Source organism: Mastigoproctus giganteus, chromosome 3, assembly GCF_048544385.1.
Source record: "Mastigoproctus giganteus isolate SK-2022 chromosome 3, ASM4854438v1, whole genome shotgun sequence".
In the NCBI taxonomy this organism is placed as follows: Eukaryota; Metazoa; Arthropoda; class Arachnida; order Uropygi; family Thelyphonidae; genus Mastigoproctus; species Mastigoproctus giganteus.
In genome coordinates, this window is record NC_143577.1 from 192,624,265 (window position 1) to 192,644,825 (window position 20,561).

At 34.9% G+C, this 20,561-nt stretch overlaps 1 protein-coding gene across 1 annotated transcript in view; it reads right to left on the reverse strand.

Annotated features, from left to right (window-relative positions):
• The window catches only part of LOC150088530 (protein jagged-1b-like), a 329,274-nt gene that overhangs the window by 100,148 nt on the left and 208,565 nt on the right, over positions 1–20,561 (reverse strand). Inside the window, exons 5-7 of the mRNA XM_090370220.1 lie at positions 10,049–10,182; positions 7,892–8,011; positions 2,710–2,823 (exon numbers count right to left, since the gene is read on the reverse strand). Of these exons, the coding sequence (XP_090226346.1) occupies positions 2,710–2,823; positions 7,892–8,011; positions 10,049–10,182 (368 nt within the window). The remainder of the gene's footprint in view (positions 1–2,709; positions 2,824–7,891; positions 8,012–10,048; positions 10,183–20,561) is intronic.

Here is a 20,561-nt window from a genome sequence, read left to right on the forward strand (position 1 = left end):
GGATTACTGTTTCCCAGGTATAATACTTTACACTTTGTTGGATGAAAGCATAGCTGCCATTTTTCTGACCATTCCTGAAGTCTATCTAGGTCTCTCTGAAGAAGCTCAGCTTGACAATGATCATTAACTACTCTACCAATTTTAACATCATCTTCAAATTTAGACATCACGCCCTCTATCCCTTCATCGATGTCGTTTATGAAAATTAAAAACAACAGTGGTCCTAATACTGATCCTTGAGGAACCCCACTTCTTACATCAACCCAATCTGAGGAATAGCCATTTATCACAACCCTCTGCCTCCTGCCCTAAAGCCATCCTGCTATCCATCTAAGGATTTCCCCAGTGATTCCAACCTGTTCCAGCTTATAAAGCAACCCTCATGTGGGACTGAGTCAAAAGCTTTGCTGAAATCTAAATAAACAATGTCGAAATTATTCCCTAAATCCAGCTCGTGAGTGACCCTTTCAAAATAGTGAACCAGATTTGTTAAACATGATTTTCCCTTTACAAAACCATGCTGAGTATCCTTGAGAATTTCAATTCGATCCAAATGATCCTGAATTCCACCCTTGATCATTGCCTCCATGATTTTCCCTACCCCTGACGTCAGACTGACAGGTTGATAATTTCCCTCTTCACTCTTAGAGCCACCCTTATGTATAGGAGATACATTGGCATTTTTCCAATCCAAGGGAATCTCCCCAGAGTCTAGTGATGCTTGCATAATTAGCCTCAATGGTTCAATGCACTCACTTGCCACCTCCCTTAAGATTATAGGGTATATTCCATCAACTCCAGGAGCCTTACTGGCCTGTAGGCTCGAAAGTTTTTTCATTAAATAATCTTGCCAAATTTCAATATCATTAATTACATATTTTTCAACTTCGCTCCCACAATTTCCCATTTCCACAAAAGGTCTTTCATTTGTAAATATCGATGCAAAATAACTGTTGAGTTTATCTGCAATGGCAGCTGGTGTATTTAATACTATCCCCTTTCCCTTACGTAAAGGTCCGATCTGGTTTGTCCTGCCTTCTTGGCATTTATATATGTGAAGAATTCCTTATCCCCCCCTCTTTGCTCTGTTTGCTAGTGATTTCTCATAAACTGCCTTTGCCTGTTGAACCTTTTCTGTGGCTCTATTACAGATCATCTTGTAGCTGTTATAGGCTTCAGTACTTTTTATTGCTCTGTAACCTTTCCATGCCACCTTTTTCTGCTCAAGTAATGTGACAACTTCACTATTCATCCAACTTGGAACCCTCCTCGTGGAGTATTTTTTTAATGGTAAATACGCATTCAAGGCATCTGTGATTAATGTTTTAAAAGCATACCACAGTTCAAATGTATTCATTCTCTGCGTGATATCTACCCAGTTAATAGAGGCCATGTAGTACCTTAAGGCATTGTAATTGCCTTTTCTGAAATTAAAACCCATTCCTTTGCCTTTTACTACTGCTACCTCTCTCATCATCATCCACTGTAGAACTCCGTGATCACTTCCTGCTACTGGTTCCTCTACTGTCAGCCCTGTATGATCATCTACAGTCAAGCCATTGATATCAAATGGACTAATCTGATTCATCCCCTTCCTTTTAGAGTTTATATATGTAAACAAGTTTTTGCTGTTTTTTTCTTTCCACCAATTTTCAAAGAATATATATTTTCGTTCCTCATGTAGGAAATGTTTTCATAGAGTGTGTGAATTACCTCCATAGTCAATTTTGCATACACCTCTCCAATCCAATCCCATAAATACTGAACGAGGTTACAGTCTGAGCTAGCCATTCCAATGATAGCATGTTTTTCTCTTCAAAACAAGTTCATTTTGTGTTGCACTTTATGGAAGAGAGTGTCCTTCTGCTGAAATGTGTATGGTCCTTCACTCTAAAATTCCACTGGCAAAGGAAATACACAATTGTCTAGGATATCATAACAAGACAATTCATTCATTGTAACATCAACAAAAATCAACAGTCTTACATAATGGAAAGCAGACCCATGCCATCACACTTCCACTAGTGTGCTTCTCAGTTTGGATGATGCAGTCCATATGAAAGCATTCTCCAGACTCAGATTTTTCCATCTCCTCCACAGTTCCAATCCTCCAATGTTCAGTTTCAATGCATACAAAACCACTATATACAAAACCACTGAACTATTATGACTGAGAACTGACTTTTGATCATGGGCTTGCATACTACAGCTTGTCCATAAATACCATCTCGATGAAATGCCATACTTTCTGTACGTTGAACTAATATTCAACAAGATGTATTCAATCACATTGTTGTTATCTTTTGCACCTCATTTCATCTTATACTCCCATATGATATGTTCATATATTGATCTGTGTTATCTTTGTAGTCTCCAAAATCCATCTAAGTCCTACAATGTGGTGCCCAACTTACCTGTCTGCATTCAAAGCTCTTATTTATGTGGGCATTTCACTTAAAACTGAATTAGACATTCTCCAGTTCAATTACATTACATTACTTTAATATCTTTTAAAAAAAACATAGGCTATATTTTACATATCATGTGATTATCTAGTGGTATTCCAATACTTTTGATAACATTGTGTATAAATGATTTATATAAAATTATAATTTCGAAAAATGAATTCCACAAGAAATTTTGAAAAAAATTCATAAAAGTATAAAATTGTTATAAACTAAAATAGTAAAAAACCAAAAATCATCTTACTATGCTGGCATTTATTTCCAGTCCAACCAGGAAGACAAGTACAGCTAAAGGTTCCATTAATTTCAGAACATGCTCCTCCATTTTGACAAGGTGAAGTAGCACAAGGGTTATCCACTATTTTAATTACATCAAGAACAGAACAAAAATTAATTTTAATATTTTAAATTTTGATAAAATAATGTTAGTAAAATAATAAGAGGAATTTACCTCAATATAGTGCGTAGAATACTTCAACTATACTACTCAACTATATTGAGTAGTACAGCTCTGATTCATACTATCTAATTAATTTTTAAACTCTTATTGAGAAGTGTTCTACGCACTATATTGAGGTAAACTCCTCTTATCATTTTACTAATATTATTAAACGTAGAACATATTGAGTAGTACAGCTCTGATTCATACTAGACAAAATAATGTATAATAATTATTTTCTTACAAATATTTCAAATGACAGATAACTTTAACAAGTGAGAAAAGCAGATAACTATAACAATTTAGTTATTAACTTTAACTGAGATATAACTACTCTTTGCAAATATAGAAACTCCACTTTGCAAATTTTCAAAGTGAAGTTTCTATTTCCAATATGTTACTCTTTCTAAGTTTGCTATACTGATTTGAAAATGCATCCATTTATTTTGCATTGTGTAAGGATTTTTCACAAATTGAGAAGGAAAACATGAGTTTCCTTATTTTTTTTAAATTTTAGTTAACTTATCTAAATAATAATATGTACACGTTTTTTAATAAAAAATGGACAAGACTAAATTAAAGTGAAAAAACAAAAGAATATTAATATGGTAATGAAAATTTATGCAGCTTTACCAAATCTCTCTGATGTACCTTTTATGGTATTATTTACATACATTACACCACAACTACTTTTTCAAAGACTAGTAGTAACCTACCATCTTATTTAAATTCCACCTTCCCTTGTATCTTCCTTCCAACTTCTTTATATTTTTGTGTCATCACTCTATTCCTCATTATTTATTTATTTATTTTTTGGTAGTTGTTGGCGCATCGGCTTCTGTGGCCATAATGCACCTCCCAAGGTTTTTGCAGTACTTTGATCCAAGCCCGAGGCGGGATTCGAACCCGCGACCTTTGGGTTGCCAGGCAGGCACTTTACCCACCTGGCTAGCCCGGTCGGCTCCTCATTATTGAACCAAGACTTTCCAGTAATTTGATTGCTGATTGAACAACAACATAATGACAATCAGTCTACCACTTATTTGGAGAAGTCTGAATTCAATTGATATTGATTACTGGAGGAATTTTTAAAGTCCCCTTCATCTAAAGCTGTAGCCAGCTAATCTCAGGTAAAAGGAGTCAGGTTCCTGTTTTGAGTTGATCCAGATTTTTCAGCCAATGAATGCATATGCTTCTAACAAAATACACATACAGATGAGTGACAAACTCTGGCACCATTAAAATATAGTAATTTGAATCTGACCAAGTAACATGGCAGTAGAGACTGTGACTGTCTGGTTACCAAGTGATATGTCATTTTATAACATATCATGAACAGATTAATGAGATCCCTCTGCCCCCAACTATATGGTGTAGGCCAGCTGTCTCATGGCTAGGGAAGTTGATGAACTTAATCTCTGATATGCCTCTTGCAATGGGCAATCAATATTGCCTGTTGGTGTGAGTAAGGCATTAATCTCAATCCACGCACAGCAACAGTGGATATTGTGACCTTGGGGATGGAGCACTTCCCAGTGCAATGGAAAATCATAAATTTGGACATGCTGAAAAAAAGAAAAAAAAAAAAAAAAAGAATAATTGGTAAAAGCTACCAGTGCTTAAAAAATCTGCATATAACTGTGCATACACACAGAATAAAAATATGTGATCTTATGATCCACAACATTTATGAAGGTTTGTGTAATTTACAATCTTATTTAAATTATATATTAATCTATCTCCTTTACATATCACAATTCATCATTACCTTCATAGGTTTAACACAGATAATCTATAAAAGATTACAATGCTTGATGGCACACTGGCCCATTAGTTTAACATGACTGTGTTAGTTTATTTTCATATTATAAAAGTACTATATTACTATGAATTGGATTAATTAAATTTTTTTTAATAAAATGTGACATTAAATATTACTCATTTTGTGTAAAAAGTGAAAAAAAAAAAAAAAAACAAGACAAAACAGTATGTTTATTCAATCTGATAAAACATTGCACTTTCCTTGGATTTACTTTAGGATTTGTTTTCAGATTTTTTATATATATAAAAAAAAAATGTCTCTCATTAATTACTATATATATCTGGGCCCGGGTATATATAGTAGTCAGCATGTATTCCCTACTGGCATGTAACTGGAACGTTATATTTAACAAATATAAATGAGGTTCAACATATACCAAAACCACGATGGAAGAGAAAATATTGATGATTAAAAATTTTTAAAAATTATTATAAAATAATCTTATTTAATAATTTCAGTATAAGTAACAAAAAATATATAATTTTATTATTATTATTTTATTCCCAGTAAAAATTTAGGATTTACATTATGGAATTAGAAGGCTTCAAATATATTTTTCATTTCTGCTGCTTTTTCAACTTCAACTAAATTTCAACTACAGTACTTCATTCAAAAACAGATTCATAAGAATTTCTTTATTCACTGTAACCAGCATGAAAGAATTCAAATAACCCTCAAATATAGAACTCCTCATACACTTGAACACCAGAGCAAATTACGTGCATGAAAGAGAGGGTCAACAAGAACTTATAAGCTAGGGTAGTATTTTTCAACTGGTGATTCACAGAAAAAAATTTGGCAGAAATAGATCATTTCAATTCTTGGTTTTACAGTTCTTACAATTATTTTAGTTTTTTTCTAATTTCATAAAACACAGTAAAAGTTCAATGAGGCCCTGATTATCTGGAAAATCCAATAACCAACATCTCAGAAGACAGCCAAAAATGTTACATAGTTTTTTAAACTTTTAATGGTGATGTGCAGGATGAAGATCTCACTAGCAATAAAAATTCTTACTGTCTCAAATCAAATGTGGTAACATGAAATAAAAACAGTTATTTTAAAATTAAGGCATGTGTATTTGCATTCTATAAGAAGGTTACAGGATTGCTTGTTGCTACTCTGGGCAAAATTGGCATGCACTAATAAAAAGCAATGGTGAACTCAAATGTTTCTCTGCTCCAGGTTCTATACTTGAAAGATACCACAAAACTTGAAAACAAATAGAAACACACAAAAATGAAAATGTATCTCAATTTATTAAAAAAAAAATTTTTATTTTTAATCATGCAATGAATAGCCTGCAAAATTAATAATCTACATACTAGCAATTATTAACATTTTACATTATTTTTGTAAAAGAAGTTATGATTAAAAAATATATTTTGAGGTTTAATATTAGTTTGTGTTTTCCACTAGAACCAGTCGAATGGCCTTTCTGGCATTTACCAGAATTGCCAAATGACCAGTCTGGCAGCAGATCCAATAATAATCAAAATAGAAGAAATTGCATACACCCTATTATGGACGCAATAATCCTGCAACAAGAAGAACAGTGGTAAATTCTTTAGTCTGGTTAGTGCACTCAGATTCCACACAATGATTTCCTTTCTTTTTCTGTTTTGTCATCTCCCTTTTCCTCTTTTCTCTCCTTTCCTTCACCCACTTTTCTCTTGTTGCTTTTCTTTCTTTCTTCCCCCACCAACTTTCTGCATTTTTTTTTTTTTTTTTTTACTATGTTCCCTTTGTTATTCCCTCATCCCCACCCACTTTATATTCTATGCATGATCCACACACACTGATTATTCTTAGGAGCATGTTGGATTCTCACGTAGCCACCTTCGTATTTAAGGGATTATATGCCATATTGTTTTCCTATGTTGATAAAGCAACATACTGCTCTGAGAACTACATAGCTGTTTTTTTTATCTGTTTTATTGCTTTCAATGCTAATTCAATGATCTTAAGAATTTTTCTGAAATGCAAGGTCTAATTGTCAGATGTCTAAGAACTACATATCTTCACTTCATACAACATCATAATATAAAATCACTATAACAAGTCACCTTATAATATCTCTATAATCACTATAATCACTATAACAAGTCACCTAGAAAAATTCCTGTATATCATTGACAAGACACCATGAGCTACTCAGTGCAGACGAGCTGCAAGAGTAGCTCATGGTGTCTTGTCAATGATATACAGGAATTTTTCTAGCAGGGACAGGGATGTGATTATTCCCTTGTATAAGGCATTGGTCAGGCCACACCTTGAGTACTGTATACAGGTCTGGAGGCCTCATTTCAAGAAGGATGTAGAGCTGCTGGAACGAGTACAGAGAAGGGCAACAAGATTAGTGAATGGAACAAAGGGTTGCTCTTACGAAGAAAGGCTTAAGTTTTGCAAATTACAGAGCCTGGAGACTAGGCATCGGCGAGGTGACTGATAGAGGTGTATAAGGCTTTGAATGGCTTGAGCATGCTCAATGCCGATGGGATTCTTCCTCTTGCTCAGAATAATCACCTGAGAGGGCATAAATTCAAATTGAGGAAGGACGGATGTCGGATAGATGTGCGGAAATTTGCCTTTAGCCAGCGGGCAGTTGGTTTGTGGAATAGACTTCCATCGCTTGCTGTTGAAGTTGATAGCCTAAACAAATTTAAGGCTCAGCTGGACAGGTATTTCGAACAAATGGAGGGGTGAAATGGGAGTAGTGGTTGTTTTTTTTTTTTTTTTTTTTTTTTTGGCTGATGCTGAATAAGCTTGCTTTCTTGCATCATATGCCTCTACTAATGCTAATGCTAATGCTAATGCTTTTTCATGTGTCAACATTTCCACTGAAAATTTCAGAATATATTTTCCAAGAAATATATGAAAAACTGCAAAAACAGAATGTTTACAAATTTCCTCAAAAATGCCGCTAAGTAATTTTTAAGTTCTTTGAAAAGTTAGCTGATGAATGTTTCAATCGCCATGATGATTCTGCATTAATCCTTATAAGAGTACTTATGATTTCCAGATAACTATTGTCTCATAGTCCAACCTATTGAATTCTGTGAATATTTAATTTGTTTGTGTGCTCAAAAAAGAAATACATTTTACAAATTCAGTGAAACATTACAAAATATTTAAATACAACAGATAAGACATTTTAAAACTTACCAACTTCACAGTTGACACCAGAGAAACCATCAGGACATCGACACATATATTCATCAGGAGCAGTATTCTCACATGTTCCACCATTCTGACATGGTTCATGAGTTCCACAGTAATTTAGATCTAAATGTCAAATGTGAAATAAATAGTTAGTTTGTCATGACATATTTTCTTGATGTACTAGTACAACAAAATGTTTGTTTGTTTGTTTGTTTGGGGGTTTTACGGTGCAAGGGCAACATGGCCATAATGTGCCATAAACTTTACAAAATTGTATGTTAAAAATTAGTTGAACAAATCAAAGGGACATATAACAGAAGAATGAATCAAATAATGAGATATAATCAATGTCACAGAAGCAATTTTTGAGGGCCACACTTTAAAACACATTTCGCTGTCAAATGTGTCTTGACATGGACTTAATATAGGTGCCACAAAAATGAGTGTTAAACCCTTAAATACAGGACAATTTAAAAAAAAAACAGGGACAATGAAAACTTTTCTGTGTTTAGGTAATGTGGTCTAAAAATAAAAAACAAAATGTTTATAAAAGAAAACATATGCTTTAACATATCAAACATAATTTAATATATCTGGGGAATAAATAAACAGTATTACAATAAAATAAAACAAAATTCAAAGTTTTAGACATATAACTAGTTAATAACATTTTTCTTGATCTCCTTCCTGCCTAATCAGATCATCTTATACAAATTTTATGTTAAATTTACATATCAATGAAATTAATTGATTTTCCATCCACATGGTTTCATTCATTTGATCATTAAACATTTATTTCTGAAAATATTCTTTCAACACTTCCATTATATGCAGAATGGAAGTGTGACAAAACAATGAAAACTGGACATCTGGTTATCCTACTTTATTAGCAACATATATTCAGGTGTTAACATCTATAATGTGTATGGACATTACAGATGTTAACAAAAGCACATTATACAATAGAAAACATGGAACCATGCCCCAAAATATCATGAATCAAGTGAATTAACGAAAAGCCTCCATCAAGGTTCAGGACATCATCTCCCTTTATGACTACAATTACTCCCCATGCAAAAGCTGGCTTTTTCCTTCGTTCTCCTTCCATATAATTGCAATTTCAACACCTTTTCAATTACAGCTCACCTGGATGCAGCTGTTCCTGAAGAAAATCCCAGGTAAGAGTATTCTTCTGCCTTAAAATAAAATATATAATATTCCTAAAATTTAATATTCCTTTAAAATTTCCAAAAATAGCCTATATTACCCTTTTCAAAAAAATCCACAAAGTTTATTTTAAATCCATAATTAGATCGCAGATCCTCTACAAGGAAAAATTACAATAAAATATTAGCATTTGTCTGATTTTATGAAAATTAGCAGGTCTCGACTACTCAAGTTGTCTGTCCAACTGTCTAATAAAGTTTCGAGACTTTAGGGCCTCCACATATTTTTTTACTCTCTGTTATGAATCAAAGTGAATATGAGAGTGATTGTTAAAACAGGGTGTTGAATTACTGGAAACAACACATAGTACATAAAAGTGACAATCAACTGACCATGCAAAATTTACTAAACATGAAGTTAACAGAAAGCTGAAGGTGCACCAAAAGTAAAACTATATCTTGGCCACCTAAAAGTGCTGTCTAATCCAATCAGGTGTTCTCATGTTTGAATTGTGCCCAATTCTGGAAAATATAATTGTGCAGATATAGTGATTATAGCCTCACAACTAACTCTGCTGCAATGAACAGTTTACAGTTGGTGAAAGATAATTGATGACCTCCAGCAAACTCTTTTAAGCAGTCCTTATATACAAAAATATTTCATGTTGCACTATATTTAGTAAAGAAAGGTTTTTTTTAAGTTATTATGCTCAAATACAACAAACTGTGGTGTATTTGTATACAACAAATTGTGGTGCAACAAACTATTCTTGAGTTTATGAAGAAAACTATCAAAATAAAAAGTAAGAAAAACTTTTTAAAAACCCAACCCCAGTGTGGAAAATGTAGAGAAGATTAATTTATTAACCTTCTCTACATTCCCCCCTCCAAGGTTAGTGAACAAAAAATAAAAAATTCAAAGATTTTTGTTCAGTAGTAGGATTAAATAACTAAATAAGAAATGTATATAGTAAAACATGTACATACTGCTCACCTTGATCACACAAAATGCCTCCCCAGTTTATATCACATATACATTGCCAAGGAGATCCGTTGCAGTAACCATGCTTACAGCCAGGATATGGCATGCACTGATCACATAATTCTGACTTCCAGCCTGGTCGACATCTTTAAGAAATAATGCTAGTCAAATACTATATATATATTATAAAAGAAATTCTAATATCAGAATTATCATGACAAAATTTATAATTCTGAATATACTACTTCTATTATAAATGATTTTCATTATAGCATGAAATTATCATGCAGTTTCAAGTAGAGGCATATAATAAAATCTGCCCCCATTGATAGATTTTATAATCAGTTATTCCTCAAGCAAAAGTATATTGCCTCACGAGTAGGCATAGCACACCACAGAGACTGTAATTATTATTGTTAGCTACATGGTGCAAGGAAGCTTGAGGCTTACGCTACACCAGCCAAAAAAAAAAAAAAAAAAATTCCCGAGTTACCCTGAGAGAGAGAGAGAGTCAAAAGTAGAAGGGAATCACCAAGAAAGAGAAGAATAATGATATCCAGCTCAGGACCCTGGGTGTGCCAAGCCCATACTCACCAGATGCGAGCACCTGGTGACAATCGTGTTCCTACTTTCCTTATCCTTTTGATTCATCACTTGAACTGATATAACATTAATGTACCATATCAGTTCAAGTGATGAATTTGGATTTCTTTAGTATTTTTTAATAATTTATTTGCTTTTTAATTATTTTGTTATAATAATAATAATAATAATAATAATTCTGTTTATACTCCGGCACGACAACCAAGTCAGTAGAGTTTACAATAAATCGTCAATACAAATATTTATCGTATTTAGTAGTCACGGGCTTGAACCCCGGTCCACTCAAGGAATGCGTGCTACGCACCTCGCTCCTGTTATCTGCTTGTTACTAATTTTCTTAAATAAAAACCCAATTTTAACCTAATTAAAACTTAATTTTATGTCCCTGTCTCTGATTACAGAAATTCAGGTGTTTCTGTAATGAGAGACAAATCAGGTCAACGCAAACTTGAGTGATATTCTGGGCAAGAGGTTCTTAAATAGTTAGCATGCAACTATTAATCCCCCATTTAAAATGCACAAATCTTTGCATTCCTTCGTCATTAGGTTTGACTTTTGTGCATTAAAATTCAAGAAGCATGGCAATAAAAAAATTAAAAAAATGATATAAGCAGGGGAGGATAGGAGGAAAGGGAGGAACAGGTAAATCAGCTGCCCTGAACCTGGAATTGGAGCATCCTATGGGGCAGGTAGGTTGACTCTTAATATCCTTAGACATGACAGTATGTGCATAGTGTATAAAAATGCACCTATATTTTTTGTTTCTTTTGGCATGCCAATAATAGTAATTAAAAAAAAAGAGTCTTATGTACTGGATTAATAATGGATTTGGTCTTCTTGTGAATCCTTTTTAAAAGGATTCAAACATTGGTAGCATGTTCTACTTAGCATAGGAATGAAAAAAAGTTCACATGGACATTTCTATGTCCATATTCACATAGCAGAAATGCTTCCCTTTTGAGTTATTGCCTGTTTTCATAGAGTGAGGATAAGTACATTTGTCAATAAGTAAGATGATAGGTATATTTTAATCATTTGCATATCTACATACATGCAAATTTTAGAATGAATCCATCTACTTCTAGGTGAGTGAACTGTTCTTAAAGTAAGATGTCCTGAAGTTACCTGCAATTAAATCAGTATTCCTGTTATTTTCAATCCACATGTTATTTTTTACCTTGACCATGAATAATCAGTACTCTAACATCAAAATGGCAGACATTCATTTCATTTATGGATGAGCAAATGGGAACAGCAATAAAGTTCAGCAGCTCTTTACCAGAAAAATTTTCTCTAGCAAGATATTCAATCAAGGATACTTTTACAGCATTTCATCAAAGTTTTTGAGTCAGAATCCTTTTCACCTATTATCACTAACTATTTTTTTCTACCAACAGTTGATGCTCCAAAGCAAGCCATTTTGATATGGATTCTATATGGGTTCCATGTTATCATGTCGTTATCATGTGTGAGGCAATCTGATTGAGGTGTATAAGGCATTGAATGGATAGAGTAGACTCAATGCTGATGGGATTCTTCCTCTTGCTCAGATTACAAACCTGAGGGGCATAGATTCAAAATGAGGAAAGACAGTTGTAGATGTACAGAAATTTGCCTTTAGCCAGCAGGTAAATGATTGCTGGAACAAAGTTCCATTTGTTGTTGTAGAAGTTGATAGCTTAAATAAATTCAAGGCAGAACTAGACAAACATTTGGAATGAATAGATCAGTGAAATGGGAAGGGATTTTTTTTTTTTTTTTTGGCTGATGCTGTATAAGCTTGCTTTCTTGCATCATGTGCCTCTACTAATACTAATGCTTTTCTAATGCAATTCCCATGTATTTCCAGTACTCCAATAGAGGTTTCTTATACTGAAAATAATTGACATTCAAAAGAAACACAGTTCTTAGATTTTGATTATACCAGAAAATATCAGTTTTGTTTCTCACAATTTTTAAAAAAAATTATTAGGATCTAGTTCTTCCTTGAATTTATTTAAGCTATCCACTCTCACAATAACAGATGGAAGTTTGTTCAAGCAATCAATCACCCACTGGGTTATGTTTAATTCATATTTAATTACACAGTTGGAAGATTTATTTGTTTAATTTCACAGTTTAATTACACACTAAAGAGATTCACATTTGATTTCTATCAAAATTTCAGTATTAATTCCTGATTATTCTCCAATTCACCTTTTGTTTTTCTTTGTATGTTTTTAGATGGCCCTAATTTGAATGCCACTATATAAACTAATGTTTTTAAAGGAAGTGGCAAATACAAGAGTTGTACTCCTTTAATAAGCTCATGGAAATAAAAACCATGTAATATCATTCTGACCAGAAGAATACATACAAAGTTTTAACTTTAGCTAAGCCATTTCTTGTTGTCAGTTTTCAGAACTGCATATAGCTGACAGTGCCTTGAATAGTTGCCAGGGGTTAAACAAACAACCCATTGGAAGACTATTACTATCATTAACCCTTTTGGATTCCAAAACACAGATGCTATGACCTTGCCTGATAATGGGACTGACTTGGCCTTCTTTAAAGGTACTGAATCAGCATGCTCCCATTGTTTTGATTTCAATTTTGACTCTAGTTGATAGAGGTGATACCATGTTTTGTCCACAGTTACATATCAGGACAGAAAGGTTTTGGGATATGCTCGAAACCAAGCAAAATATTGCTTTGAAGTTTTTAATTGAAGAAGTTTCTGACCAGGTGTCAAAAAGTGGGGGATTCATTGTGCAGAAACCTTTGTCATAACTAATTGACAGAATATTTTGCACCTGTCAAACTGAGATGCCTTTAGTCTCTACCTTTTCTGTAATAGTTACTCACAATCAGTTGTTATCACGTCATGAATTTTATTGATGTTTCCTGGGGTGGTTGCTGTTGACGGACATCCATTGTGCTTTTTATCTTCAATGCTGGTTCTATCAAATTTAAATTCAGAAGCTCAATTTTTTTGTGGTTGAATAATTGCCTATGATGGGGCAGATTCTCCTGATGCATTTATAACATCTTCATGAATATCTCTGCTCGATAACCCCTTTTTGTAAAGATATTTTATTTACAGCTCAATATTCCAATTTTTTTCTTTTCAGGCTTGAACTTCAATGAGATTGGAAAAAAAAAAAAAAAAGTTTATCTTGCTTATACGTATATATGAAGTAGCCAAGTGGTCAGGAGCGTGAGTGCAGTAGCACATGCTCTTTGAGTGGACTGGGGTTCAAGTTTTGTAGAACATTGTGTTTTCTTATGGGTAACAAAATAAACAACTAACACAAAATAAACTTGCTTTAGTTTCTTAATTTTTCTTTTTTTTTTTTTTTTTCAATTTTATTCCAAATTTAATTCTATTTCTACACAAATAAAATTACCTTCAGATTTACAGTACATGTATATGGTAACTTAAGTGGCTCGTCTAAATACAGTATGTCAATAACACTAAAGATAAAGCAGAAAGCTTTTCAAAAAACCATAAGCACCACTGATTATACCAAGGGACCGTGTTAGACATAAATACTGAGTGAGACACTGATCATATCAAAACTGTTGGGTTTTACATCAATTCCCATGTGAAAGAAAGAGAAAAAAATATATATATGTTACATGCTTTTCAGATTAAATTAGATGTTCGAATTATTTTTCTCATAATTTTCAGCACCTTACAATATACTGTACATTGTTAAGACTTCAAGAAAGTACAGTATTATATTAATCTACGAAGGAACTATTGATAACCTCAGGGGCTCACATCTGGTGAGTAATGGCTTGGCACACCCAGGGTCCTGGGCTGGATATCATCATTCTTCTCTTTCTTGGTGATTCCTCTCTCTCTCTCTCTCTCAGGGTAACTCGGGAATTTTTTTTTTTTTTTTTTGACTGGTGCAGCATAAGCCTCAGGCTTCCGGAACCATATGGCTAATAATAATAATAATATAAACACAAGTAGTGGGCAGGGAGCAAAGCGAATAAAATTACGAAGATAATTCGTAAATTAATGAAATTTACGAAGCGAAACATTGAACTGATACGTACGAAGTTGCTAAAATATTATGCTTTTCAAGTTTTCATAACCAGAGTAATACTACTCTGCGTTCATAACATACCAACTTCACGAAGTATACATATTTTTATTAGTAGTGACGCGAGTGGACGAAATCCACGATGGATTAAAGGCCTCGATTCTGTAGGAATCACACGGCTAAAAATTTCAAGTCTGTTTACATTAATGTTCAGAAATTCACTTAGCATAAATATTTGAGAAATTGAATCATCGATCCAAAATTTTAACATGAAATTACTGTACCATAGCCCTCGTGGGTAGCTCGTCGGTTAGTAGAATCACCGTCCTCCACACAGGGTGGAAAAGATCTGAGTTCGAGTCCGTAGATGATGTGGGGAATTTTTATGGGCCTTTTTCTCAATGTGGCTGGGAGGACGGGTGAGTGCATCCTTGTTTTTTCTCCAGGTTATACTAGGAGAAAAAAAAAAACCACGAGGAAATGCTCCTAAAAAAAGTACTAAAACATAAACTGTTGTTGTTGTTGTAGGCACATCGGCGACTTAAGCCAAATTTCGCCTTATACATGTTGTGGCTGTAAGATTGTAAATTGTATGTGTTCACATGCAATTTACAATCTGTAGGCGAAAAGTTGGAGACAGTGTCCCAAGGAAGATAGTGGAGCAAGTGGAGCTGTTTTCTGTATGGCTACCACAAGGGACCGCAAGACAATCCGGCCCAACCAACTGGATGTGCATCCAGCGCTAGTGACCACCCAGGAAGGAAGAAATCGCCAACGCATGAAGTAGAGCATCGAACATGCTACGAAATAACCAAGCTAGAGACCGATATGAAAATGGCTGGTGCAGAATAAGCCTCAGGCTTCCTTGCACCATATAGCTAATAATAAGAATAAGAATAAGAATATATACAGGTCGAGGCTATATACCAAGTGGTTGGAACGATTCCCGGATATTCAGGGCACAGCAAATGGTGGAACAAAGGAGGACTATCGTCACGAAGAACCTGATAGCTTCTGTAATCTTGGAAAAAAAAATCAAGCGGGACATGAGCGACCAATTACACAGAACAGGGAATAAGAACAACACAGAACAGGGAATAAGAACAACACAGAACAGGGAATAAGAACAACACAGAACCAGAGAAAGAAGAAATACAACCCAGAACACCTGAAGTGGAAAGAGACGAGGTCGTGATATCCAGAATAGAAGACGAGTGGAAGAAGACCCTAAAGAATTAGGGAATGTACCCCACAAAAATCCACGTGATACCAAAGCAGAGACCCAATCGAATACTGTTGAGAGTCGCAGACCACCTCAATCGGCAATTAATACCGCGTGATATTGACAACAATGGTGCAACACTGAAGGCCATCCCCACAGCTGTGTGCTGTGCTTCCATAGCAGCCACTAGCATTAATGGAAGAGAAACGAGAGACCAGCAGCTGAAGAACCGAAAAAACAAGGAACCGCCAGCTTGGGAGAGCAGACTTCAGCAAAAGATAGAAGAATTAAGAGTAAAGATAGGCATACTGATCCAGTACCAAAGGGATAATAGGAGTAAGAAATTGATTGGAAAAGCAAAGAGCATCCTCAAAGAGACAGCGACCACAGCAAACACGAGACCAAAAACCAGGGAATAGGAGAATACTTAGACACACTGAAACAAAACCAAGAGAATACACTGATACAAAAGCACACCTAACAACTTAATTGTTGGCTGTTAAGTTTTTGTAAAATTTTAATATTATCAATATCTAAACCTTATTTGATACCTTCATTATTACCTTAGTACAGTTATCTTCATTAATATCTTTATTATTATCATTTTCAATTATTAACAATTATCTTTAAAGACATGATTAGAACAATGCAATAAATGCATAAAAATAAAACAAAATAAAATAAATTATAATAATCTAAGAAGTAAAAAATTATTCAACGTTTCGATTTTTGAATTTTTTTATGAGATTATATAATAATATATATAATGAAAATACAAAGAATATCTAAATTAGTTAATTATTCTGCACACCATTACGTGCAGCAACAGTGGGTACTCTGTTGGCGATAATTATGCGCCAAATTGCGTAATATTTTGTATCTACTCATTACTTCAGCAATAGCAAAACGTACGTGAAAAATGTAAACGCGCTAAAGAAGTCGCTACAAGTTTTTGTACAGAGTGCGGAATATTAGAGAAGTTTGGTTGAAAGTGAAATGAATTAGTGCTTATTTACATTATTGCAAATTTAGTTCGGTTTAAAACGGTGTCAAATTTTTCTCACGTTTTTACTTTAACAGAAGCAGAACTGGACAATCATATAAATCATTACAGGTGTCTATAATTGTAAGTCTTCCACATCAAAATATCTAAGCCTAGGAAATGAAAATTTTGTAAATTTAAATCAGTACGGCAAACTGACTACTGACAAGTAATAGCAGTTACAATGAAGAAAATTCTTTGGTAAGTTTAATTTTTATTTATAATCCAAAGAGTTTGAGGCGCCTGAGGCAAAATGGCGCCTAATTCATATCGTAATGCATATATATGCAGTAGCGTATCTAGCAGCTACTATTTTAAATGGCGCCTACAGCAAGTGCTTCAGTTGAAACACCTAGGGTCGGCCCTGGTTCGCAAGTACCTTATTGAAGTCTAATTTTCCAACATGTATTTTCAGCTGTAAAACGCAAAATGCTTCGAGCAGAGGCAGAGCATGTGTTGTTTGGTGGCGGGGGAGGGGGGGGGGGTTAGAGTTAGGGTGACCAACTCTTGATCAGCCAATTTCGAGATATCGATCTTAAAAAATTGGGAGACAACCAAAAAAATCGGGATTTTTTCATTGATACATCAGATTACAAAATACCTTGTAATACTAACGTATGTACATGTCCCTTCTTGGTTATTATTTGTACATATACTGTATAGGTATATTTTTATCTTCATTGCTGTCAGACATGTTTCTTTCAACTCCAACAAATAAATAATTAATTAAATCAAAATAGTATATTTTTAAATTTTACGATAACGATAAAAGAAAATAAATAACTTCCGAAAAATTACGCACGATCACTATATTCAGAAATGCGCGCGCGTTTCTCCTTTTCTACCTTACGCTGCTACGCACGCGACTAAACTGCCTTATTTTATTTAAACTTTCTATACACATTCATGTTATGCTAGTTATTGAATTTTAGTATGATCTATTATTATATTTTATATTACAGTATTTATTTTACTTTATGTGATGAATCGGGACAAATGGCGTCCCACCCAGGGTTCTTTCGGAACGCCTCTACAGAGAGCCGAAAATCGGAATGTCTCGCAAACTTCGGGACGGTTAGTCACCCTAGACTGTAGAGGGAAGCGATACTGTGGGAACACAAGCCGTTGTTTGATAGTTAAAACATTCCTCTTTTTGATATGTCCAAAACTCCATTGTAAGAGGTCTTTAGTTAGTTAAGGTTATTCAATGAAGTTAAACTCGAAGGCGCCAGTCCCTGCCAAGGTGGTAGCCTGAAGGCAGTTGAGAGTTGATATAAATCATACGGATGCTATATGATAATTATATGTGTGTAGGTTACAGATACATGCTGAATTATACCTATTACAGCTAGGCCTCGCATAACGTGAGTTCGATTAACGCGATATTCCGTTAACGCTATTTAAAAAATGATACCACTTTTTACTTTACACGATGCAAATTTGCAGTTAACGCGATCTTTTTTTTTTTTTTTTATGCGATAGTTGAAAAAGATTTGAATCGCGCGTTAAGCTTACCGCGAGTCGTACGGTCAATAAACAAACGTTTGCCTGCTGCCCGCCTCGGTGTGTGTTCCATCAACCATCGGAAGAAGACTTGTTTGTCTCCTGCTAATAAAGTCAATGCAGACTTGCATTTAAAAATTCAAATTTTTAAATGAGTCAGATGAAAATGTTATCGCGAAGGAGATAACGGTAAAAGAATTAGATGAAATCTTTCGTATCGCATATAACCTCCAACAAAAAGGTTTGATCTTCTCTGCGATATTTATTTCGCCAGGGCTCAGAGAAGATTGTCGTCGGCTATCGGAAATTGATTGATGAAAAGAGAAAGTCAACACTGTTCAGATATTTCCGCAACAGTAATTTCTTCATTGTGTATTTTATGTCAGAGGTTCCCAAAATTTCTCGGTTCACGGCGCCTTTAATATCTCAGTAATTTTTTCAAGGCGCACCCAGACCAAAAGAAATACCTAACAGTTTTGATATGGTCCAAACAACTTAATAAGAAATGCTGAAACTGTGAACTACCTCGAGCTAGTAGTTCGCGCGGTGTCCAACAGATGTCGAGTATCGCTGTGTTTCCCTCGAAAATTTAAAATATTCCGCGGCGCACAGTTTAAGAACCGTTGTTTTATGTAATAAACATTTAATTCCATAATTATTTTCATTATCTTTTACATTATATACAGTTAAAAAGTTATTTTTAAAATTCTTTAAAAATAACTTTTTATTAATTGTTTATTTAATTTTTTTCAAAGTAATTTCCTCTACATTCAATACACCTCTCCATCCTCCGAAACCAATCTTTAAACCAGTTCTGCCAAGTTTCACTAGGGAGTAAAGCACACTCGTTGTCCCAAGCCCGTAGAACGTCCTCATCACTGGAAAACCGCCTCCCTTTTAGCTTCATTTTCACATGCGGGAACAGTGCAAAGTCGCAGGGAGCAAGGTCTGGCCTGTAGGGAGGGTGCTCGAGAAGTTTCAGTCCTGTCGTGGTCAAATATTCGGTGCAGGCTTTGGCGCGGTGAACTGGAGCATTATCGTGATGGAGGTACCAGGTGTCCATTCTTGACTTTGGCCGCAGGTTCTTCATAGATCCAATGACTTTAGGCAGGCATTGTTCAGTATACCACTTAGCTGTGACTGTCTTCTGCGTGTCCAAAACGACACGTTCCACAATTCCACTCGATTTGAAAAATACAGCTATCATTTTCTTCTTTATAGATCGGGATTTTCTGACAATTACGGGTGTGTCGTCATCATCAAAGACCCAAACTTTCTTTTGAGCCTTGGTCGGCAGATCGTAATAGTACAGCCAAGTCTCGTCACCTGTCACGATGTTGTTCACATACCGAGATTGTCCCTTATCAAACTTTTTACCATCTCCCGGCACCAAGTCACACGTCGTGTCATCTGCTCTTCAGTCAGTTGATGCGGCACCCAGAGAGAACAAAGTTTCTTCACGTGCAAATGATCGTGCAGAATCGAACGAATTGCTGGTGCATTTAGGCCCAAAGTATCCTCTATCTGTTGGTAGGTCATTCGCCTGTTTTCGTCAAGCATTTTCCTCACAGCAGTAACGTTTTCCTCCGTAACTGACGTTCGTGGCCTTCCCGGCCTCTCAGAATCCTCCAGAGTGAAATTTCCCCTTTGGAATTCTCTATACCACCTGAATATCGTTGTACGATGTGGACAATCATCATCTAGTGCAAGAGTCATTTCTTCTAAGCACTGGTCTATGGTTAAACCACGCACGAAATTATACCGCAAAACTGTCCTTATCTCATTTCGTGACCACGATGCCGTCGCAAGCACTTTACACTCTCACTACTAATGAATAACTGAGCCCATCGACTTGGCGCGGCGGCTACTATGCACGTATGAACATGTCTCAACATGCAGCAACAAGCAGCTTCCTGTGATTCATTGTTGCGTCATATTGCAAAACTTTCCTAGTACCCTTTGTATTTTGATATTTAAGGCGTCAAGATTCACATGCATCGCACGAATATGTGCCCATATCTCATTACTTCTCTATTTGAATATGTAGTTCTCTAAGCTTTTCATTTCGGTTGAACCCTACCGACCAATATATGTCACTGTTCGAGTTAGAATGCCTTAGGT